Here is a 26027-nt window from a genome sequence, read left to right on the forward strand (position 1 = left end):
ACTCCAGGGAGAACCCATGTCTTCCCCATTTTGTGCCTCAGACCCTAGTAGAGATGTTTCTTTTATTATAATAAAATGCCACATCGTGAATAATGTATAATAAACCATAGAAATTTGTTTCTCAGAATTCTAAAGTGGAAGGGTTCAAGATCAAGGCACTAGGGTCTGATGGGGGGCATTCTCTATGGGGCTGGAAATAAGTATTTTTAGTCTAATATAGAGGTTAGAAAGCCAATTCCAGAACCCCTAAAACTGATTGAAGACACCTTTAAAATTCTGTTCCTCTAGAACAACTCCCTTATCTGTATTAGTCAGAATTCATCACAGACAGATCCAATAAAGAAAAGAGGAAAGGAGATATCAAGGAAGCCAGTGGTATAACTCTTTGCCAAGGCCAAAGGACTGGGTTCCCAGCGGTCACTGGTACACATCCCAGAGTCCAAAAGACAAGAAATGCAGAGTTTAGGTATCCCAAGATAGGAAAAGAAGGGTGGTCTAGCACCTGAAGAGACAGACAATAAAGTCTGGGTATTCTATTGGGAATGATTGGATGGTGCTTGCCCACACTGAATGAGAACAGAAATGCCATCTGCTCAAATGCCAGTCTCTTCTAGAAACACCTTCATAGATGTACCCAGCAAAAACTGCTAGCAAGGTGGGCATCCCTTAATAAGATCAATTTAGCACATAAAGTTAACCATTACAGGTGCTATATCATGTATATGTACAACACAATCACATTTCTAAAATCCAAGAAGTTCTAAATTCTGAAACACATCTTGACCTCAAGGGTTTTACATATAAGACCATGAAGTTAAATGAATATCATCATAACAAATATTATTAACATCAGTATCCCCTCTAAAAGGCAGGAGACATGCTTGGCAGGATTTACAAAGTTGGGACCAAAAAAACTGAAAAAGTTTTTTTTTTTGTTTTTTGTTTTTTTTTTTTTACTTTTTGCTTATGTGGTGCTGAGGAATCGAACCCAGGGCCTCATGCATGCAAGGCAAGCGTTCTACCACTGAGCCACTTTCCCAGCCCAAAACTGAAAAAGTTTTAAGCAATCAAAGCCAGAAGCAATCAAAGCCGGAGCATCCCAACCCCAATCAAATTTGATTTTGCATGTCCCAGACATATACTAGTTAATGCAAGTACGGGAAACCATGGTACCTATATTTCTTTGGGCCTGGCTTACTTCACTTAATATAGTTTTTTCCCAAAAAAGGGGCAAAAAGGTCAAAAGCTATGTACATATGACTAGATAAGATGATGTTAAGCAAAATGAACCCCAAGATAGGGACACAAGTGGTTTTTTCTTTCTTGCTATTGTTTCTAATGTATTTATATTGTACCTTGTGATTTTTTTTTGCTTCTTTGTATGTTCCTCTTCCATGGTATAACCCCTATTTTCACTATATTTGATGTCATTGCCCTGCATCTTGAATATACACTTCTCTAATTTGGGGAGGGGAAGGGAAAAAACAAAATGCTTAAACAGGGATACAGGTTGACCTATTCTAACAATGAGATGTACAAGACACTATGTTGAAAAATGAACTTTACAGTTTAGGAGGGAGAGTGGAGTTGTGGAGTTGTGGAGGAGGGAGGGAAAGGATGGTAGGGGAGAAACAAAAGAGAAGGTAACAATGCTTGATAGGAAATGTTCTCCTTATCTTGCTCATGTAACTGTAATTCCTCTGTACAGTATTTTTGCGATAAAAATGTATTTTAAAAAAGAAAAATAAGGAGCAGCTCTATTGAGATAGAGGCCAAGCGGCGCGGCCCTACCGCATGCAGGAACAGTAACCTACCCCTGTAGTTCAACACCATGCCCTCCGACCTGGCCAAGAAGAAGGCAGCTAAAAACAAGGAAGCTGCCAAAGCTCGACAGTGGCCCAAAAAGGGGCATGAAGAAAACAGAGAAGCCATCACAGAACTACAGGTGGCAGAAGAGAAGAAGGAGGCCAATGGCAGAGATACCACAGAAGTGGATTTGCTGACCAAGGAGCTAGAGGACTTTGAGATGAAGAAAGCTACTGCTCGAGCTATCACTGGCATCCTGGCTTTTCACCCCAATAGTACCAACGTCCACATCATCAGCCTCTCACTCACCTTCCATGGTCAGGAGCTGCTCAGCAACACCAAACTGGAACTACATTCTGGCCGTTATTATGGCCTCATTGGCTTAAATGGAATCGGGAAGTCCATGCTGCTGTCTGCAATCGGGAAGCATGAAGTGGCCATCCCTGAGCACATGGACATCTACCATCTGACCTGTGAGATGCCCCCTAGTGACAAGACCCCCTCTAGTAACAAGACTCCCTTGCAGTGTGTGATGGAAGTGGACACAGGGCATGCCATGCTGGAGAGGGAGGCTGAGCAGTTGGCTCACAAGGATGCGGAGTGTGAGAAGCTCATGGAACTATACGAGCGCCGGAGGAGCTGGATACCAACAAGGCAGAGATGAGGGCCTTACCCATTTGGCATGGACTTGGTTTCACACCTGCTATGCAGCACAAGAAGGTAAAAGACATCAGTGGGGGCTGGAGGATGAGGGTTGCCTTAGCCAGAGCCCTCTTCATCCGACCATTCATGCTGCTTCTGGACAAACCCACCAAACACTTGGACCTAGATGCTTGTGTGTGGTTGGAAGAAGAACTAAAGACTTTTAAGCATATCCTGGTCCTCGCGTCACATTCTCAGGATTTATTGAATGGTGTCTGCACCAATATCATCCATATGCACAACAAGAAACTCGAGTATTATAGGGGTAATTATGATCAGTATGTGAAGACACGGCTGGAGCTGGAGGAAAACCAGATGAAGGAGTTTCACTGGGAGCAAGACCAGATTGTACATATGAAGAACTATATTGCTAGATTTGATCATGGGTCCACCAAGTTGGTCCGGCAGGCCCAGAGCAAATAAAAACCTTCCATAGCAAAGAAAAACTGCAACAATATATTTCCACCAAACCAGCCCTACAAAATATACTTAAAGATGTCCTACACATAGAAAACCAAGAGACCAATAAAGGCCAAGAAACCACAGCCAAACTGAGAATCCAAGAACCATAGGAAGAACCCAGTTGCCACAGCCCCCAAGAAGGTGGATAACATGGCAGGAACTCCCAAATACCTCTCAGTTCTATCTCTCAACATTAACGGACTTAACTCTCCAATTAAGCAACATAGACTGCCTAGTTGGATTAAAAAGCAAGATCCTTCTATTTGCTGCCTTCAGGAGTCACACCTTGCCCATAAAAACAAACACATTTTGAAAGTGAAAGGCTGGAACAAAAATCTACCAAGCAAATGGCCCCCATAAACAGGCAGGAATTGCAATCCTAATAAAATGGACTTCAAATTAAAATTAGTGAGAAGAGATAAAGAAGGTCCCTACATACTAATTAAGGGATCTCTCTTTCAGGAGGATATTACAATTCTAAATATCTATTTGCCAAACAATGGAGCACCCAAATTTATCCAAGAAACACCACTTTCCCTCAAATCCCACATAGATCCAAAGACATTCATTGTTGGGGACTTTAACACACCACTATCCACATTAGATAGATCAACTTGGCAAAAACTCAACAGAGAAACCGCATATCTAAACAACTGCATAGATCAACTAGATTTAACAGACATCTACTGGATATTTCACCCAGCAGCATCAGAATACACATTTTTCTTAGCAGCACATGGAACGTTTTCCAAAATAGACCACATTTTAGGTCACAAAGCAAATTTGTCCAAATTCAGAAACACTGAAGTTATACCTTGCATTCTCTCAGACCACAATGGAATAAAATTAGAACTCAACACCAAAAGCCATCACAGAAAGTCCTGTAACACATGGAGGCTGAACAACACTGTTAAATCACCAATGGGTCATGGAAGAGATTAGAAAGGAAATTCAAATGTTCATAATATTCAACAAAAATGAACACACAAATTACCAGCTCCTCTGGGACACAGCAAAGGCAGTATTCAGAGGCAAGTTTATAGCTTTGAGTTCTTACATCAACAAATTGGAGAATCTGAAACCAACAATTTAACGAGACATCTGAGCCTCATTGAAAAAGAGCAGCAAGATAAACCCCAATCCAGTAGACAGAAAGAAATAATTAAAATTAAATCAGAATTAAATGAATTAGAATCCAAAAAAAACCATATAAAGAATCAACAAAACAAAGAGTTGGTTCTTCAAAAAAATTAACAAATTTGACAGACACTTAGCAAATCTTATCAGAAAAAGAAGAGAACACACCCAAATAAATAAACTCAGAGATAAGAATGGAAATATCACCACAGAAACAACCAAGATTCAGAATACTTCTCAAGGGAATACTTCTCAAACTTTTATGCTATTAAGTTTGAGAACTTGGCAGAAAGGGACCTTTTCCTAGCAAATATTGACGTGCCAAAACTAAACCAAGATGAGTTAAACCATCTTAACAGGCCCATATCAAGCAGGAAATAGAAACAGCAATAAGAGACCTCCCAGCTAAGAAAAGTCCAGGACCAGATGGTTTTACAGCTGAATTTTACAAGGCCTTCAAAGCAGAGCTCACACCAATACTCCTCCAACTCTTCAATGAAATTGAAAGAGAAAGTTCACTACCGAACTCATTCTATGAAGGCCATCATGACCCTCATCCCAAAACCAGGCAGGAACTCATCAAAGAATGAGAACTATAGACCCATTTCTTTGATGAACATTGATACAAAACTTCTCAACAAAATTTTGGCCAATCAACTTCAACAATTCATCCAAAAAATCATACACCATGATCAAACAGGATTCATTTCAGGGATGCAAAGCTGGTTCAATATATGCAAATCAATTAGTATAATTCATCACATCAACAAGAGCAAGCATAAGAACCACATGGTTATTTCAATAGATGCAGAAAAAGCATTTGACAAGATCCAACACCCCTTTATGATGACGGTTCTGGAAATATTAGGAATCCATGGAACATTCCTCAATACAATAAAGGCATATATGACAAACCTACAGCCAGCATTATACTTAATGGTGAAAAACTAAAGCCATTTCCTTGTAACCCAGAAATGTCCACTCTCTCCATTTCTCTTAAACTTAATATTAGAATGCCTAGCTACAATGGTAAGACAAGATGCAAACATAAAAGGAATCCAAATAGGGAAAAATGAAGTAAAACTCTCCTTTTTTGCAGAGGACATGATCTTGTAGTTAAAGAATCCCACAGACTCCACTCCCAAATTACTGATTCAAAACTTTGGCAAAGTAGCAGGGTATAAAATTAACCCTCAAAAATCAATAGCTAAGATATGGAACCAACCCAGATGCCCCTCAGTAGATGAGTGGATCAAGAAAATGTGGTATATATACAAAATGGAATTCTATGCCTCTATCAGAAAGAATGACATTGCCCCATTTGTTAGGAAATGGAAAGACTTGGAAAAAACTATATTAAGTGAAGTAAGCCAGGCCGAAAGAAACATAGGTCCCATGGTTTGCCTTATTTGCAATAACTAGTATATGTCTGAGACAAGCAGAAAAGGTCAGATAAGTTGATGTTAGGTGAAATGAACCCCAAGGTAAGTATTCAAATGTTTTTTTCTTTCATGCAATTGTTTCTAACATATTTATGATTTCTTTGTTGCTTTGTATGTCCCTCCCCCATGGTATAACCCCTGTTTTCACTGTATTTGGTGTTGGTATAATTTGTGGAGAAGGGAAAAACAAATAATTTAAATAGGGATACAGGTGGACCCATTGCAACAAATCTTTATGTTGAAAAATGAACTTTACAACTTTAGCAGTGGGGGGGGTGGAGGAGAGGGGGGAGATGGGAAGAGATGGGAACAAAGGAGAAGGCAACAATGCTTGATAAGAAATGTACTCATTCATTATCTTGCCCATGTAATTGTAACCCCTGTCCATTGTATTTTCACAATAAAAAAGGAAGAAAGGAAGAAAGAAAGAGAGAGAGAGAAAGAAACTGCCACTTCCAACAATTAATAACCGTTAATAAAATAACAAAATATTTGATTCTGCTTCTTTACTGTGTTCCTGAATAAGTTATTAGAGACCTCTATCTGCCTTCTAGTCCTTACTATGCAGGCATAAGACCCATCCAGAGTCATGAAGATTAGCTAAAATGAATCAATATAAAGCCCTTTATACTGGGCCTGACACATAGTACACAATCAGTGAATCGTATCATTCCTTACAGTTATGCTCCTTACTTGAGTTTTGCCTTTGTACCTGACACTCTGGCTTTCCTTCTTGGATGCATGAGCTTCATCAAAAAATGTGTTTATTCACTGAAGGAAAAAGAGCTGTGAGGTTTTTTTTTTTTTTTTTCATTTAATTTTGGCTGCGTTTTCATCCTGTTCCAAGGCACAACTATGAAGATAAGAGCTGATTCCTGGCTGAAACCTCCTAATGCTTTCACACCATTGGCAACTTTGTTAAGGCCAGTGTTGTGCACACGTGTAGAAAGCAGCAAATGTCTCACCAATTAACAATTGACAATGGTACCATTCCTTGGGTTTAATCCCACTGCCTACACCTTGCTTCCGTTTTCACCAGACAGTCTCCTGATGCTAATTTATCTTCCCAAGTAAATTCTCCAGTGTCACCAAGTGGAGTATTTTGTAGAGTAAGAAGGTAAGGTGTAATGTATAGATTTGGGATCTGCATCACTGTTTCTTCTTTCTTCTCCCCTTTCCTTTCCTTTCCAAAGTTAACTCACAAAGACAACTGGACACTTACTACATGCCAGGTACTCTCCTGTTGGCTAACAGTCTCCAACCAGACAGGCCATGGCTCAGCCCTGTAGATTATATAGATAATCCCACGAATCATGAATTCATTACAGTTAATTTCACAATCCATTAATTACAAATTGAGGTGATTGCTGGGAAGAAAAAGTACAGGGTGTTATAAGACTGTTTAAGATAGTCTGGGGATTCCAGGAATGCTCCCACAAAATGGTAACATCTAATGGAGGACCTGCTTGAAGAGCCATAAGAATTAATAGCCAAAGAGGCAGAAAAATATCCCACAGGGGAAACGAAGAGATCTGTGAAGGTCCTTAATATAAAAATGTCCAGGAAGTGAAAGATCAGAGTTGCCAAAACATGAAAGAAGAAGTAGGTTGGTAGGGGGAATAAGAATTGAATCTAGGGTAAAAGTTCACAAATAACAAGGCCAAATCAGTTTTTGTTTCGGCCTCCCAGTTAAGGATTTTTTTTATGTTTTAAAATAACTGAGAAGATAAAAAATAATATTATTTCTTAATATGGTAAAAAGTCATAGTAAATTCCAACTTCAGTCTACATAAAGTTTGATTAGAACACAGTAACCCATACACTGACAGATATGGCTACTTTCATGCCATAATGGCAGAGCTGAGGACTTATAACCAAGACTATACAACCCATAAGCCTGAAATATTTAGTATCTAGCTCCTTATGGAAGCAAAAGTTTGCCACCTCTGCTTCAGTGAGATGGCCAAACGCTTAGGTCATGTGATACTTTGGAGGCTCAATGAAAATTTAGGATCTTATACCAAGAGAGCATAGGAACCCATCAAGGAGTGTGATTCAGGAGAGTAGAATAATCTAATAGTGCCCTACTTCAGAGACCATGAATTGAGTACAGCCAAAGTTTGCTTGTTTGGAGGCAAAAGAGAAATCACAGGTGATTATAATACGTGCATAAGTTCAACAACTATGGGTACATTTTCATACTTAAATGACTATCCTATCTCAGGGATTTCTCTCTGGATACACACTAAAATCAACTGGGGGACATTTTCAAACATACCAATGCCCAGGTCCACCTAGACCAATTAGGATCTCAAAAGCAGGGCCTCAACTATACTTGTCCAAGTCACTTTGCTATATAGAAAATATTATAAACTCCACATTAAGTGTCTAAGGAAAAAGACAGAGAAATGCCCTAATAGGCTACTCTGAATGGCCCAGCCAAAAGACAATGGGGACTTGAGTTGAGCTGGGGGAAATGATGGGGATATGATGAAGAAAAGAGCATTGGGACTTGGTGGTTGCATAAGTATGTTGTTTTGGTGGGAAGTTTTGAAAATGACACTCAAATGTCTAGTACAGTAACTAGATACCAATATTGGGATGGGAGCCATGGAAGAGGAAAAAAGATGGAAGCATCAACCATGAAGGGTTCCTTAAAGAGAATGACACAGTGATAGCCATGCATGTGCTCTGTCAGACAGACAAACACATAAGGAAAATGCAGATCCTGAGGTTTTGTAGATGGCACTGAACTCAGCTACACATGATAAAAACAAATGGTTTTTGTTCAACAGTAAAATCTCAAGATTCCGATAAGCCTTTCTCCAGCATCCAGACTACCCTCTTCCTCCTTCCTACTACACTCTTCCTCCTTTCTAATAATGGAACTTGTTATCCATTTGGATGAGGATGGCCATAGCTTTAGTCATCTGTTTATATTTCACAAGATGGAAAGACAAAAAAAGAAGAATACACACACAAGTGTCTTGAAGGAAGCTTCAGAAAGCCAAAATACTGTATCTCTACTATCATCTCTTGGACCAAAACTTAGTAATATGACCACATCTAACTTCAAGGGTTACTAGGAAATACTTTACTCCCAGCAACCACATCCCCAGTCAAAAGCAGAAAATCCTGCTAATTTCACATGCTACAGGAAGAATCAAGAGGTTTTAGTTTATGTACAAGATAGCATTAAGAATCTATTAGTGACAACCATTTTCCTAAGGTATTACTTCCTGTTACTTAACATAAGAAGACATATTAAAGTGTTGTCTTCCCAAAATACAGTCATAAGACATGTTTCTTCTCCTCCCTCTCACCTTCCCTCAGCAAATACCAAAGAGGATTTGTTCAATTCCTAAAATGTACCAACAAGCTGCGAATTAATATTAGAGATGAGCAGAGATGATTTCTTTCGAAGAGCAAGGTGATCTGGAGAAGCCAGAATGCCTCTGCACTGCTGATCACAGCAGAATAAAAGCCTACAGAAAAACTACAGATCATTGAAGGGAGTGAGTCACTGTATCTGGCAAAGAAGCAGAGTTTCATCCAGACACCAGTCAGAACTAAACATTATGGCCCTTGGAAATAAACCCGATGAGTTCCTGTAACTGTGAACCACCCAAAGCTGATCCCTTCCCTCACGCATGAAGCTAAACATAAATGGCTGATGATACCATTGAAGCAATAACTGCATTGGCTCAGATCAATCACACATCTGATATAGATCCAGATACACTTCAAGAGATGTCATCAAACAAATACTTTTGTCTCTCAGTACATAACAAAATGTTTATGATGAAAAGTGTCTAAGATGTACACAGGTGCTAAAACAATCATTTTAAAGTAACCCCTCATGTAATTAACTCCCTGATCATGAACAGAGCATTGAGCCAGCTCAGAAACATGTCTCTGATCACTAGAAATAATCATTTTCCTCATTCTAATGATGCACATTTCCTTCCCTTTTTCTTTTATTGTCGTTCTTGCACACCCTTTTGTCTCTTGCACATCGTTTGTCCACTTCAACATTTCATATGTATAGAATTGCATGTATTTCAGCACTATATTTAAACCTATTATTGGATTTTCCAGATTTTTGGTTATGCTGTAGTACAAAAGAATTCCTTGCTCTTTGTGTTGCACAGCTGATACATGGCATTCAGTTGCTGCAGTATAGAGTCAACATGAAAAAAAAAAGCATTTCATGTATGTATTCTCTTGCACTTCATTCTTTCTCTTCAGCATTATGTTTGTGACCCCAAAAGTATTTATTGGTGAAATTATACAACATCTGGATTTGATAATATAGCATTATATATTATACAAACTATATGATATCTAAATTTGATTTAATAAGCTCTCCAAGAAGTTTGGTGCATGACTCAAGTTTAACAGCCAGCCCTGAATAGTTAATTTATTCTGTAAATGTATCACAACTTATTTACCTACTGGATTGTTGATACATGCATTTATGATTTCAAATTTATGTTCTCCATCTGGTGAATAATTATATTCTTTGGGGGGGGGTCAGTTGTGGGGCTTGAACTCAGGGCCCGGCCACTGTCTTTGAGCTCATTTTTTGTTCAAGGCTAGTAGGCTAGTGCTCTACTAGTTACAGCCTCACCTCCACTTCCAGTTTTTGAGTGGTTAATTGGAGATAAGAGGCTCATAGGGACTTTTATACCTAGGCTGGCTTTGAACTATGATCCTTGAGCTCAGTCTCCTGAGTAGTTAGGACTACAGGTGTGAGCCACCAGTTCCTGGATTATAAATATTCTTGTAGAAGGTTTTTGGTGGACTAGAGTCTCTCTAATATATACCCATCAGGAAAATGACAAAAGCAAGAGATGTAAATGTGTCCACAATAATACATGATGAAACTATTCTAGAGTGGTTTACCAGTTTACAATCCCACTAGTAAAGTATGAAATTTCTCTACTATACATCCTTGCCAACACTTCCTATTTTTCAGACATTTTTATTGTTGTCAATCTTGAAGGTTAAAACATTTTTGTTTCTCAACTTGGAATCATAAATCACCCACTTCTGGGTGTTGTGACACACACCTTTATTATCATAACATTAGATAAACTGAGGGAAGAGAAGGAGGAGAATTTTGAAGCTGGCCTGGGCTCTAGAGCAAGTTCCAAGCCATTATAGACTATATATTGAGACTTCATCTCAACAAAACAACAAAAAAGTCACCTATTAGCAAAAAGACCTTCAGCATGAAATTAGTTTCAAAAATACTATCAACCGGGATTGCTTACCAACAGGCATTCGGATAAATTCTGCAAAATGCATTACTAGATGATTCAGTCACTGTGTGAACATTGCATCACATATACAAACTAAGATGGCTCAAACTTTATTAGATGGTAGAATGGGACCACTATTATACATATAGTCAAATATTGACTGTAACAAATAACTGTATAGTACTTGATGGGTTTTCATACAGAAGGAATAGGGCTGATTCAGGAAAGTTCTTGAAATGATAGAGAAAGTTTTAAAAAAAAAGTCAATATGGCCAAAATGTAGACATAAAGACAGTATACAAAATGTTGAAGACTAAGGCAAGAACAATCCAAGGACCCTATAAGACATGCTAGAGTTTGAATTTTATTCCAACTGAAAAGCCAGTGACTTGAAGCAGAAAATATATGTCAATTTTTGTATACTTAAAATACTTCAGGCACCCATTCACTTTTAGCTATATTAAGGTTTGGCACTTCAGAACAACGTTTTCACTGAAAACAATTTAAAAGGCTATATATAATACAAGTACACATACACAATACACACATACACTGTTGATAGGCTTCATAGAGTTGATGATACAACTAAGAATTCAGGGGAAAAAAGTCTTAGAAAAGACAGAAAGGTCAGCCAAAATTCCACTATCCCCTTGAGTCATGTGCCTTTGGGGTAAACACTGGGGGATCCAAGCAAAGCGTCTCAACAGAAAGTTGCTGAAAGAAGTTTAGAAAAACACCAGCAGAGCTTTGAGAAGTTTTTTGGGACTAGAAAGACAAGAATGAGAGATCTGGTCAACAGAAAGCCCACAGATTGGGAGAAGATCTTTACTGACTATACATCAGTCAAGGGCCTCATATCTAAAATATACTTAAAACCAAAAAAATTAAACCCCTCAAAAACAAATCCTCAAAGAAATGACAACCCCATTAATAAGTGGACTACAGACTTAAGGAGAAACTTCTCCAAAGAAGAAATAAGAATGGCCAATAGACACATTAAAAAACATTCAACATCCTTTGCCATAAAAGAAATGCAAATCAAAACAATATTGAGGTTCGACCTCACCCAAGTTAGAATGGCCATTATCAAGAAAACTAATCATAATAGATGCTGGTGAAAATGTGGCCAAAAGAAACACTGCTACACTGTTGGTGGGAATGTAAACTTGTTCAACCACTCTGGAAAGCAGTATGGAGGTTCTTCAAAAGACTAAACACAGAGCTCCCCTATAACCCAGCAATCCCACTTTTTGGTATTTTCCCAAAGGATCACAAACAAGGCTACACTAAAACTACCAGCACAACCATGTTCACTGCAGCATTATTTACCCTAGCTAAGATATAGAAGCAACCCAAACGCCCCTCAGTAGATGAATGGATCAAGAAAATGTGTTATATATACACAATGGAATTCTGTGCTTCCATCAGAAAGAATGGCATTGCCCCATTCGTTAAGATATGGAAAGACTTGAAAAAAATTCTATTAGGCAAAGGTAAGGCAGACTGAAAGAAGCACAGGCTGTATGGTTTCCCTCAGCCGTAATAACTAGAATATATCTAAGATAGTCTTAGCAGAATATCACAATGGCTTACTGTCTATGTACATATGATCATATAAAATGATGCTTATCAACATGAACTCCAAGAAATGGAAACAAGGCTTTTTTAGTGTAGTGTTTGCAGTTATTCCTTTTTTCTTTTTTCCACTTTGGTTTATTCCCTGTTGACAACGTTTTTTATTTCTGTATCCACTGTCTTGTATGTAAGTTTATCTGATTTGGGGAAGGGAAGGGGAATTACAGAAATGGTGGGACAAAGGGTGAGCCAATGCAGCAGTGACAATCTCGAGACACTATGTTGGAAATGAACTTTATGACTTGGGAGGGAAGGGAGCCAGGCAGCAGGGGAGTGGAAAAAATGAAGGAGGGGGGTAACATTGTTCAAAAAGAAATGTACTCATTACCTTACTTAGTAACTATAACCCTTCTGTACATCACATTTACCACACACACACACACACACACACACACACACACACACACACACACACACACACACACACACACATTTCTTGGTTAGTCGTAGGGCTTGAACTCTGGGCTTGGGTGCTGTCCCTGTGCTCTTCAGCTCAAAGCGAGCTGTTCTATCGCTTGAGCCACAGCGCCACTTCCGGTTTTCTGGTGGTTTATTGGAGATAAGAGTCTCATGGACTTTCCTGCTGGGCTGGCTTTGAACTGCAATCCTCAGATCTCAGCCTCCTGCGTAGCTAGGATTACAGGTGTGAGACACCGGTGCCCTGCGTAGCTAGGATTACAGGTGTGAGACACCGGTGCCCAGCTTTACCATAAAATTTTTTTAAAGAATAAGAAATCCAAGAGAGATCCCAGTGAGAAGAGAGGAGCAGAAAACTAAGCCTACCACTTGTCTGGTATTTCCCAAGACATTTCTTAAGTTTTGAAACAATGTAGGACAGGTGGCTAAAAAGCTGTAAAGAAAGCTCCCAGAGAAAAAATTTTCAGTGGGAGTTTTGACAGTTCATAGTTATGAAACAAGAAACATAAGATATCTCTACTAACCAGAGGGGCAAGTCACTGAGAATACCCTAGGCTCTTAGCTAAAATCCCAAGAAACTACATCCTAGAAAGAGACATCTACGTATAAAACATAGCTTACATAGGGACAAGTCAGTCTCTAATTGGATTAAAATAACAGTTATTCAATATGCTTGCCTAATGACAATTTCCCTAAAAGAAAATACCATCCACACCATCTACAATGTTTCATTCAAAATATAGAGTACACAGTCAAAATTTATCAGGAATTCTAAAACATAGACCAAAAATCCAAAGGATAGGAAACAGATCACACAAAAAAAAACCACAGTAATACATATTTTAAATTGGTAAAGAATTTGACTATAAACTAAAACTATAAAAAGAGGAGATACTATATAAAAGGTTGGATATGTTCACCATGATTTAGAATACACTTTTTTAAGTATCAAATGGCATTTTTAGAACTGTAAAATACAATTACTGAAGAACTCAATATATTTTAAAAGGGTTGAACAACAGGTTAGATATAGTAGAAATGACTGATAAATTAGAAGGCAGGTCAAAAATCTTTCAAAACCAAAGTACCAAGAAAACAGGAAAATGGAATCCTCAGCAAGGCACAAGGCTTAAGCCTATAATCCAGTTCTTTGGAAGGTGGGGGGAGGGGCGCAAAAAGTTCATAGGAATACATCTCAATCAATGGCCAGGTGAGGAAGTGCATGCCTGTCATATCAGCTACAGGAGAAGCACAATGGCTGGGCACAGTAGTGCATGCCTGTGTGGGAAAGTACAAATAGGAGGACAACTGCTCAAGCCATCCCAGACATAAAGCAAGACCCCATCTAGAAAATAACCAAAACACACAACAAAGGAGGCCTACGGAGTGGCTCAAGTGATACAGTACATGCTTAGCAAATACAAGACACTGAGTTCAAAACCCAATACCGCAAAAAAACAAAGATGAAAGAAAAAATAAGGAAATAAAGAAGGGAAGGGAAGGAAAGGAAATATGTATGACATATAAGAGGTGCAAAATACATATACTTAAAAGCACAGAAGAGATTTTTAAAAATGGAACAGTGGGCTGGGAAGGTGGCTCAGTGGTAGAGCGCTTGCCTTACATGCCTGAGACCCTGGGTTCGATTCCTCAGCACCACATAAGCAAGAAGAAAAAAGCCGGAAGTGGCACTGTGGCTCAAGTGGTAGAGTGTTAGCCTTGAGTTGAAGAGCTGAGGGACAGCATCCAGTCCCAGAGTTCAGGCCCCACTCCGGACCCAAAAAAAAAAAAAAATGGAACAGTATTTGACGAGATAAGAGCAAACTCATATGGATGTTGAGTGGGGAAAGATGGAAGAAAATGATGGAAGGGGTATGATGACCAGATGCATTGAACTAATAACTGATTTGTTGAAGTGAAACCACTGTGTACAACTAGATAATTTATTAGGTGAAGGCTAACTAAATGAATGAATGCACAAATACAAAAATTACTAGAAACTCTGAACAGGATTAGCTGTAAATAAACAATATAACCCAAAAAAATGACAACAAAAACAAATTACTTCCAGGCCTAGGGAAACCATAGAAAAACTGATTTTTAAAAAGTAAAATCAAAGAGAAAATCCAATGAGGTATGTTAGAACAACACATCTCAAACCCCAGCACTGCGGAAGTGGAGACAGGAGGATCACAAATCTGAGAACAGCCTGAACTACACAATGAAAACTTCCCTCACCTAAACAACAAGGAAAGGGAGAGGGAAAGGGAGCAGGGAAGGAGAAGGGGAGAAAAAAAAAGGGAAGAGGGAAGAGGAGAGGAGGTGGAGAAGAGGGGGATGGATGAAGAAAGAGAGGAGATAGAGAGAGAGATGGAGAGAGAGGGGGAAGGAATGTGAGAGAGAGGGAAGAAAACTTTCCCATTAGAGAGAAATATACATTACCATCCAAAGAAGAAGAAGAATGTTGACTAATGGCTGATTTTTCAACAAAAATTATGGAAGTCTGAAGATAATGGAATAAAGTTGTAAACCACTGGAGAGAAAACTACAAATTATTTTAAAATACTCAAAAAATGAAAGTAAGATTAAGACATTTTCAGAAAAGTAATGACAGAATTTGTCATCACCAAAACTTCTTAAAAAAAAAAAAACTAATGGAATTTAACTGAGCATAAGAAAATTATCCCAGATGAAGCATGGTAAAAAAAAAAAAAAAAAAAACTAAAATCTGCCAGAAAAGGATACATGTTGGTAAATGTAAATAAGTATTCACTATTTTAACAATAGTGAAACACGAGTTCTAAAAATCTATAAACTATAAAAGCATTATAATAGCCAGAAACTAGGAGGAACTCTAATATCCACCTACAGATAAATTGAGAGACTAATTATAGCAATGGAATTTATACAATGAAATACAGTTCAGCAACACGTCAAAGCTAGCCCAGGCAGAAAAGTCCATGAGACTCTTATCTCCAATTAACCACCAGAAAACTAGAAGGGGAACTGTGATTTAAAGGGGTAGAGTGCTAGCCTTGAGCAAAATTGCTCAGGGATAGCACCCAGAATCTGAGTTCAAGCCCCATGACCAAACCAAACCAAAGGGGAGGGGGAATAACCACAAGTAGGCTAAAATCTATAGATGAACTTCACAGATATTACCTTTAACAAAACAAGCTAGATTTTTTAATGTTCAAGCAAAAGTACAGTTTATGATGTTACAAGAACAAAGGCTATGTTTGAGGTGTGGAGTTTGAAATGGTCTACTTCTTTATAGGGTGAATAATAATATGTTGCATTTGTGGAATTTCATCAAGCTCCACCCTTAGGATTCTCTAGTTTTCTATATTTGCCTTTTTTAAGTTTAAATATATATATATATATATATATATATATGAGACACACACACAAAAAATAAAGAGTAAGACTGTATCTATCAACAAGACTAAAACACAAAGCATTCCTAATAGATGTGTACTGACCCCAAATAACACCTTCACCAGAATAACTATTCTCCTGGCTCCAATTTGTATCATTCATTCTCCTGCACTATTTAATGCTTCTACTTTTTCTTTTCAGTACTATGGTTTGAACTCAGGGCTTTGTGACATGCTAAGGAAGTTTTCTACCACATAAGCATCTCTACCCTTTTGTGGGTTGTTACTTTCGAGAAATGGTCTCACTTTATGCCTGGGTCCAGCCTGAATTACAAGCCTCCTATGATTCTGCTGTCACTGTGATGACAAGGCATATGCCACTGGGCCCAACCACTGTGTTTCTTCCCACATAGGTAGGATGACAGGAACTGACCACCTTACCTACTCATTGGTTAAGGTGGAATATTATGAATGTTTATGCCAGACTTGAATCAATATCTACTAATCTCTCTCCCAAATAGCAAAGATTACAAGCATGGACCACTATGCTGGGTTTACTTGAGGGTTTTTTTTTTAATCTACAAGCTTCTCTTGGGACTAGAAATGTGGCTTAGTGGTAGAATAGTTGATTAGCATGCATGAAGCCCTGGGCTTGGTTCCTCAGTACCACATAAACAGAAAAAGCTGAATGTGATGCTGGCCCAGAGTTCAAGTCCCAGGACTGGCAAAAAAAAAAAAAGCCTTCTCTAAATAACTCTTATACCTATTTTTGTGTGTTTTTAAACTATATACAGAAGGTAATTTGAGTTATAGTTTTAAAACATCATTCTAAGAGGAACATGAAGGAACATTCTGGAAGGACAAAAATACTCCAAACCTCAACTGCAGCATTCGTTATATGGGTTGAACATGTGGGCATTTTGTTATGTCTAAAGTTAATCTTCTTTAAGAAATTTTAAATAGCTCATGTTAACTTCTTCATACAAAATAGGTAGGGATGGACAGAAGTGGAACTGAAGACATTTCAAATAATACTGCAGCAGACCTGGTAAGCGTCACACTCATCTACTGAGAGTAAGGAATGACAGACAGGACACAGGCACAGTTCTTTGCACTTTCCTGTGAACTGCAGCAAGTGGAGGGAAAAAAATAGGCCAAAGGGGGGGATACATAAGGAAAGGCGAGTAAACCTGGCTTAGAAGAAAGGAAAAGCTGAAGACACACCAGAGATGAGGAAATCAGTAAAGAAACAAAGTCCCTGTGACGGTAAAAGGAAAGAATGTAAAGCCCAAGTGTTTTGGTGTCTGCAAGGATACAATATCTTCTTAGGTTTTGTTTTGTTTTGGTTTTGGTTTTTTGTTTTGTTTTGTTTTGTCAGTTGTGGGGCCTGAACACTGGGCCTGGGCACTGTCCCTCAGCTCTTCAGCTCAAGGCTAGCGCTCTACCACTTGAGCCACAGCACCACTTCTGGCTTTTTCTGCTTATGCGGTGCTGAGGAATTGAACCCAGGGCCTCATGCATGCAAGGCAAACACTCTACTACTGAGCCACCTTCCCAGCCCCTTTCTTAGTTTTTAACTGGAAGGAAATTTTTAAAACATTACAGACATGAGGGAGATTAGTAGTTCCATGGTGGAAGGTAAGGGAGTTCCTAGCCTTTTCCAATGAACTCAATCATTCTCTGAAAAGAGAAGGGAGAAGAGGGGAAAATGGGAATTTTAAAACCTATGAAGAACAATATGGCTGGGAAAGCATCTCAGTATAGAAGGGAGTCATTAAGAAAAAGCAGATGGGGGGCTGGGAAGGTGGCTCAGTGGTAGACTGCTTGCCTTACATGCATTAGGCCCTGGGTTCGATTCTTCAGCACCACGTAAGCAAAAAAAGCCAAAAGTGGTGCTATGGCTCAAGTGGTACAGCAGCACCAGCCTTGAGCTGAAGAGCTGAGGAGCAGTGCCTAGGCCCAGAGTTCAGGCCCCATGACCGACCAAAAGAAAAAAAAAAGAAAAAGAAAAGTAGAGGTTTCATTCTGGTCATGTTAAACACCCAATAGACACTCCAAATTCTTGCAATGTAGTAGTATGAGCATACAAGTAGAAATATTATTTTTCTCATCTTTGCTCTGCACAAAATACAATGTAACTTATATTTGATATGTAAAAGGAAATTAATAAGGAAACGAATGAAAATTAATTTTTTGTGTGCTGGTCCTGGGTCTTGAACTCAGGGCCTGGGCACTCTCTGAACTTTTTTGCACACTAGTGCTTTACCACTTGAGCTCTACTTCTAGTTTTTGGTGGTTAACTGAAGGTAAGAGTCTCATTCATGGCCTTTCCTGCCCAGCCTGGTTTCAAACCACAATCTTCAGATCTAGGGTCCTGGATAGCTAGGATTACAGACATAAGCCACCAGCACCCACCTGAAGCTTAAATGTTTTCCACCTCTTAATAGCACAGTTTATATCATCTGGTATGTTGTATATTAAAAGTGAAGAAAGCACTACTTTCAGAACTATTCATCTCAGATACATCTTTTTTCTCATTTGTACTTGTGTGTGTTCTTAGAAGAAAATCAATGTTTCTTCCCATTTAATCAACTCTTCATTTATTCTAAAGAAATGATATGCTGATCTCCTAAAATTGTTTTAGGCAGAATTCACTAATAGGACAATTTTCATAGAGGAACAAAAACAGGATATGTATGTCTATATTAACACAATTTGTGATAGTCAAAAATATACAGTCAATAAAGAAATTAGAAAGTCTTGCCAAGAAGAATTTACCTCTGTCCTATATTCAGGACATCCCTACCAGTACTAAATCACACTTGTCCAGTGGGTGAAGGATGTTTTAGCTTAAGTACAGAAACCACAGTGTGACCTCAGCCAAACATGAATATGCCCAGATGAACAGTAACTCTATTTGCCTGAGGAGACAAATTAGCACAATGTACTATTTATTTATCACTTACCAATTATGAAATGTAAAACCAAAAAGGCTACAAATGCATTATTCGCATCACAGATTGTTATTTTTTTACACTAATTCCCATTTACAAGAACTCATTCATTGAAGTAGCACCGTTTTTTGGTTGGTTGAGCAGTCAGATTTCTGCACTTGTGGTTCATGTATATACTTATTATGTATACTGAGTGCATTCTCCTAATTCCTGTTGCCAAAGCCAGACTGTAAATGCATATGTTTTTGTCATTCTTAACTACAGTAATTCAGAACCTCAGCTGCCAAGTTGGGTGCCAATATCTCACATATGCACTTCAAGCTCTGCTCTTAAAATAATTCTTTGCTTGCTGTCAGAAGCTCCAATCATGACGTATAAAATGGCAGTATCATTTTTTAAATCAAAATCACTAAACGCAAATAAAATGTATTCTTTTACTTGAAAATATGCCCTCTCCTATCGTCCCCTTTATTTCCTAATTATAAACCTTGGTCACGTCACAAAACAGCAGAATATTTCAAATATCAACAAACCACAAAGAGCAATATTTTCAAAGAGATGAATAAAAAGGGAAATCTCAGGTTCATGCTGGACCATCCTTTGAGACACTATCATTTTATGTGTGGAGGCATCAATTAGTTCTCCCATGTTGAAAGGTCTGCACATTTAAAGGTTCTGTAGGGCCACTAAGAAAATAAGCAACTATTTCTCTGTATCATTAAACACAACAGGATTCTTGGTCCTGGGCTGGTTTTCAAACAGCAGCATTCTGAGTGCAAATATTAAGGTTTAAATATTTCAAGTGACACAGAACTGTTCTACCACCTAAGAGCACTGCAAGACCATACTTCGACTTGTCAACTACATATTGATTTCCAGGCCAAAACAGATCAGCTCCATTTCAAAAATCTCACACTCTTACAGTCAAAAAAAACAAAAACCAAAAGCCCTGGAGAAGAGTGAGCCTCTTAGTATAATAAATCACCCCCAAAGCAGCAAGCCCCCCCCCATAATTCCTGGCATATGATCGGTCTCTATTTCAATTCCTCCACTGGAGCTCTCCAGAGCAGGTTTCCAAGGGATATGACGAAAGACCAAACCTTTCACGCAAGGAGTAAACTCTGGAAACCGACAGCGTTGCCAAACACTGAAACCAGACTTCACAAGAAGGAGATTCAGAATTAGCAATCATAACAAGACATGGAGTCGTGTCCCCCCACCCCGCCCCCGCCCCTCCCTCCTTCCCTTCCTCCCTCCCTCCCTCCCATCCCAGTTCTGGGATTCATCCAAAAACCTTTCCTCCGTTGGCCTAGAGAATAGCGCTCCTACAATCCAAGATCGAGGCAGCTTTATTCGGACAGATTTCTCAAAGCAAGAAATGACACTAGACCTCACAAACCATGGTCTGTCTGCCTAGCCCAGAGAGAACATCAAACCTGGTCCTTCGGGAGAGCAAGCCGAGGGACCCCCTGGTGGAATTATGACTCGAGCTTTAAATACTCAAAACTCGGGTCTGAAACCCGTCACTAGGGTGAACCGGAGGCACCTTTCAGGATGTTCTTTGAGAGATGGTTACAGGGCTCTGTCACTGAAGTTGTCTGGTTGGTGTGCTGGTTGTATCTGAAGCTCAGCCCTCCATCCCTGCCTTGAAATCGGGCTTGATCCTCTCAGGTTTAAAAAAGAAAGAAAGAAAAAGAAAAGTAAAGTAAAATAAAGCGAGCTCTCGGGTCCCCCACACAGCCGGGACCCCCAGGACGGGGCGTCCCGGGGCTCCTTACCTCTTACCTGTCTATGCTGATCACGCACAGGGTCATGATCGAGGCCGTGCAGCACATGACGTCCATGGCGATGAAGACATTGCAGAAGAAGTGTCCGAAGATCCACTTGCCCCCGATGAGGTCGGTGACGCTGACGAAGGGCATGACCGCCACGGCCACGGAGAGGTCGGCCAGCGCCAGGGACACGATCAGGTAGTTGGAGGGCTGGCGGAGCTTCTTGACGAAGCACACGGAGATCACCACCAGGCAGTTGCCCGCGATCGTCAGCAGCGTGATGAGCGTCAGGATGGAGCCGATCACAACTTTCTCGGCTCGGCCGTAGTTGATCTGCTCCCCGCACCCCGAGACATTGTCCGGCGGCGCGTCCCAGGTGGGCGCGGGGCTGGCGGTCGCCTCGGGGAAGCCGCTCAGCAGGTGCGGCGTCCAGGAGCTCGCCACTGGGTCCGCGCCCCCGTCGTCGTCGGGGCTCAGGTCGGGGAACCCGCGCCCCACCTCCGGCAGGATGAAAGAACGCAGGTGGCTGTAGAGGTCCGGGCGGCCGCTGCTGTTAACGTCCATCATCATCATCCTCGCGCCGCTGTGCGCCGCTGCCCATGGAGCCGGCGCCCCCGCCACGCGCTCCGGCTGCGGGGCCCCGGGGCTTCACCTCGCCGGTTCCGCTCCGCCTGGCCCAGCCATGGGGGTGTCGAGGTGGAGGGGAGGGCGAAGGGGGGGGAATCCACGCCGGCCGCTGGGGGGCGCCTGGCTCGGCCTCGCGGCCCCGCACGTCCCAGGCCCCCCAGTCGTTACGGGTACCGCGGGGGTGTGGGGGGGGTGCGGCCACACGCGCGCGGGGGTGCCGGGGACGGGACTCCCCTGCAGGAGGTGCCGCTGCACCCGACGGACGCCTCGGCGGACGCGCGGGCTCGTCAGCCGGGCTCCGAGACCCGCACCGCAACCCGCGGCCCCGCGACCCGCAGCAGCGCGCGACTCCGCCGGCCGAGTGCGCCGGGCAGCGGCGGCACAACTTGCGGAGTGCGCCCCGCCCCTCGCGCCCGCCGCCGCCGCCGCCGCCGCCGCCGCCGCTCCCCTGCGGCAGCCGCGCCGCGTCCCCGCCGCCGCCGCCAGCGCCCCTCGCGCGCCCGCACGGGCTTCCCCGGCCGCGCAGGACCTCCTCACCGTGCGGGCCGGGCGCGCGTCCCGCCCCCTCCCCGCTGGCCCGGGATCCCCGAATGCCTTCGCAGACCCAGCGGGCACACCCCCACCTCCTCCCCGCGGCCGACCACCCTGCGATGGGCTGTGTTTTCATGATTGTTCTCTGGTTTTTACAAGGAGGAAGGGGAGGGCCGGGAACGCCAGGAGGAGTTCGAACCCGAGCTTGCTCCAAGGGACTGTTTTCCAACCCTTAATCACACACACACACACACACACACACACACACACACACACACACACACTACCGAGCACCACAGCCAAGGGACTGTTTTCCAACCCTTAATCACACACACACACACACACACACACACACACACACACACACACACACACACACACACACACACACACACACACTACCGAGCACCACAGCCAACAACAAACAGACACTTCCGTTTCCCATTCTGACCACTTCTCGGGGAAAGCGAAGGAGAAGCAAAGCCAACGTGGGGTGGGAGCCGGAGCTGAGACGAGGGCCAGGAAGAAAAGAAGCGCAGGGAGCGAGGTCCCCGGCCCTGGCCCCGAGGGGGCGCTGGGGGCTCCGGGCACGGGTCTCCAGGGGGCTCGGACCCTTCCCGCTCTCCCTCCAGGCCGCGAGAAGCGGGCCTGTCCGCTCCGAAAGTCCATCCTGGCTGCCTTCATATTCAGACTCCAGAGCCCAGTACATTGAAATGCGGATTCAGTTCCCTCTAACAGGCTGGAGACCTTGTAAGCAAGAGGAGAAATGGCCAGTTTGAAGGTTCGCAGGTAGAATCTGGAGTTGATTTAATCTCTGTTGCCTAAAATCCCCTTTGGTATTCAAGCCCTGTCACAATAGCTGCTTTCTTTCAAAACAAAACAACAATATATATATATATATGTATATGTATATCTACACATATACATATATATATATATATATATATCTTGTGAGACTTGCTTCATTCTATTTTATTTAAAAGTTTTATTGGAAGCCAGCAGTGATTTCTTAAAGACTCCAAAAATAATCAAAATTGTTTTCTAGTAAAGTTCTAACGGATTGGAAATACAAAGAAAAAGAAAAAAACTCAAAAATGTATCCATCTGAGTACTGAGTGATACTTAGGTTCCTCAAGGTGATTGGGAACCCTGTTTTTTGCAGAAAAGCAAAATAGATTGCAGCTGATAAGCATTACACTTCAGACCCAGGCTTAATCTAATTATATGCCTATATTCTTCCCTCTATACACTCAGAAACAAGATTGAGAGGTAGAAAAGATCCTCTAAATAATGAGCCAATGTCTATAGGAAATGTACTCATTACCTTGCTCATGTAACTGTAACCCCTCTGTACAGTATCTTTACAAAAAAATAATAATAATGAGCCAATGTTCATAGCTTCTTCAGGAAGATCAAGAGTTAAGCCCTTCCCGCCCCCTATGCAAAACAATCCATGAGTCAAAGGAAGAATGCAGGGTAATTTCCAGGCCACAAACCATACTACTTAAGGAAGTGCGAAAAGGAATTTCTTCAACTTCACTGATGGTCATAATTTATTATCAAACGAAAGAAAAATAATTTGTATCTGGAAGACATCTAAGAAATCATTGGTTCATCCCTCTCTATAGATGAAGAAGTAGAGTTTGGAAGAAGTGTAAATTGTTTCAACATCATACATGATGACCTTGAAACATCTCAACTATTAGTCTTGAGACTTAGTATTACTGCACCTTAAAAATTCTTTCAAGTACTGTATTTCCAACATACTTCTGACTTTTAACATTTTATTTCACTTCAGCTTTTCTCATTTATTTTTGTTTGTGTCCTTGAGTACCCTGATTGGTTTGGGATACACACTCTTTCAAATATTATCTACAGTAATGGATTATGGAAACATTTGGAAAATAATAGTTTTATTTTTATTTGAATCTATAATCATCATCATTTTCTACCTGCCCTCTTACAATATTTCATAAGCGTTTCTGATTCTTCCTTTGTATGGCTTTAGTCCATTGGGTCTTCCATAACAAAGATACTGGGTAGGTTTACCGACAAATATTTATTAATCACAGTTCTGGGGGCTGAAGAGTCCAAGATCCAAACCCAGGCAGATTCAGTGCTTGACAAGTTCTCATTTCCTAGTTCAGAGACAGCCACCTTGCTGTGTCTCACAGCAGAGCAGGTGAGAGCTTTCTGGGGTCTCTTAAGAAAGGCCTAGCCGGTGGCTCATGCCTGTCATCCTAGATACTCAGGAGGGTAAGATCTGAGGATCACGGTTCAAAGCCAGCACAGGCAGGAAAGTCCATGAGACTCTTAGCTCCAATAAACCACCAGAAAACCGGAAGCAGCACTGTGGCTCAAGTGGTAGATCGTTAGCCTTGAGCTGAAGAGCTCAAGTGCCCAGGCCCAGAGTTCAAGCCTCACTACTGACAAAAAAAATAAAAGGCCTACAACCCATTCAAGGAGGATCTACCCTCCCCACTCCCTACCTAATCACTTTCTAAATACCATCCCAGTAGGCAGTAGAGCTTCTACATATGAATTTGAGAAGGGAAAAAAATGTTCAGACAATAAAAATGTTTCGATTGCATGACATATAAATGCACCAAACCATTAAGTGCTATTTTCAAAATTACTTTTCCATAGCACACAGTCCAAACTCCCCTTTTTAACACAACAGTCACCTCTATTATAGTATCCCCAGCAATGGCTGAGTGTACTTAAGAGTTGCTAGATTTTTAATTTAGAAGCTGTCACAATGCATAAACATGGTTATTGAAAGAAAAATCTTGGTTTCTGCAGCATTACCTTGCTTATGTTGACTAAATATCATCTATCATTGTATTATCCTGAAACCCTCAACAGAACAATCTGGAATTCTTTCAGTTGCTCTCTAGCTTATACTAACAAATAATGGTATACTATCGAAGATGCTAAAAGCTTTCCTTTAAAGAAAACCTAAAGTGTTTGCTTCATAAAATATTCACAAAATATAGAAGTAAATGTTTGTTTTTGCCTTGTGTTTCAAAATTTTACATCAAGGTGTTGCTTTTGTTCTCCTCTTCCTGCTTCTCCCCTGCAAGTTATACAAGAGAGCTGGAGTGAAGTGTTGACATTCAATCAAATCATGTCCCTAGTTTTTAATCCCTTTTTATTTCTTTGGGTTTTGTTGTTGTTGTTGTTCTTAAATCTGCCGTAAAAAGTATAAATTATCACCTAGACTCTCATTGCCTATAACAACATTCTCATAAAACTGTCATTCAGAGCACCTAAGAATACAGCTTTCTGATATTGCAACTGGCAATCTCCTCCTCTCAAAACTGCTCTGGGGGCGTGCAGAAGAGCAGCAGAGTCCTACAACATGAATTATCATCTTTTGTTTGTTTGTTTTTTCTTTTTTTGGTACTGGGGATCAAACCCAGGACATTGCACTTGCTAGGCAAGTGCTTTGCCACAGTGTTATATCCTAGCCCATGAATTATCATCTTTTATAAGCCCATCTTCCCTCCAGGAATTTATCTAGCTCATCCATATGCATACATTTTATCATAGCTATGCAAACCCACACATGCCATCCATAGGACATAAGCTTAGGACAGTTTATTTTCCCATAAACAAACACAGTCTGACAATTTAGATTTACTCAAGTACCATAAGTAAAATAAAGCTTCCCATGCATGAGCTCACTAACAGCTCACTCGTCAGATGAAGCATGCTGTTGTCAGGACTACAAGAGTCCCAGTCACTTCCCATGCCCAATGCAACAGACTTCATACCCTACTTCTCCAAATTCTTTTCCATCTCTTATTTTAATATCCCATATCTTCAGTCAACTAAACTCATTATCTGGTGCCCCTTGACTCCAGCATTGGGTGAGGAAAAGACTAGGGCCTGTAAAATT

The 26027-nt window shown here is 40.9% G+C and overlaps 1 protein-coding gene, 1 non-coding gene and 1 pseudogene across 3 annotated transcripts in view; 2 read left to right on the forward strand and 1 right to left on the reverse strand.

The window, feature by feature from the left end:
* Htr7 (5-hydroxytryptamine receptor 7) overlaps nucleotides 1–21651 on the reverse strand; it is a 74122-nt gene extending 52471 nt beyond the window's left edge. For both annotated transcript variants that reach the window (XM_070021173.1, XM_070021174.1), the window contains exon 1: nucleotides 20982–21651. In XM_070021173.1, coding sequence (XP_069877274.1) covers nucleotides 20982–21541 — 560 coding nt within the window. In that variant the 5' untranslated portion in view covers nucleotides 21542–21651. The remainder of the gene's footprint in view (nucleotides 1–20981) is intronic.
* On the forward strand, nucleotides 1832–2931 carry LOC138825791 (ATP-binding cassette sub-family F member 2 pseudogene; annotated as a pseudogene).
* Nucleotides 9613–9749, forward strand: LOC138826251 (small nucleolar RNA SNORA46). The gene has a single exon (XR_011371606.1). It is a non-coding gene; the product is annotated as a small nucleolar RNA SNORA46 (small nucleolar RNA).
* Nucleotides 21652–26027: the final 4376 nt, after the last annotated feature.

The sequence above is a fragment of the Dipodomys merriami genome, unplaced genomic scaffold, assembly GCF_024711535.1.
Source record: "Dipodomys merriami isolate MVZ:Mamm:240054 unplaced genomic scaffold, mDipMer1.0.p SCAF_14, whole genome shotgun sequence".
Lineage (NCBI taxonomy): Eukaryota > Metazoa > Chordata > Mammalia > Rodentia > Heteromyidae > Dipodomys > Dipodomys merriami.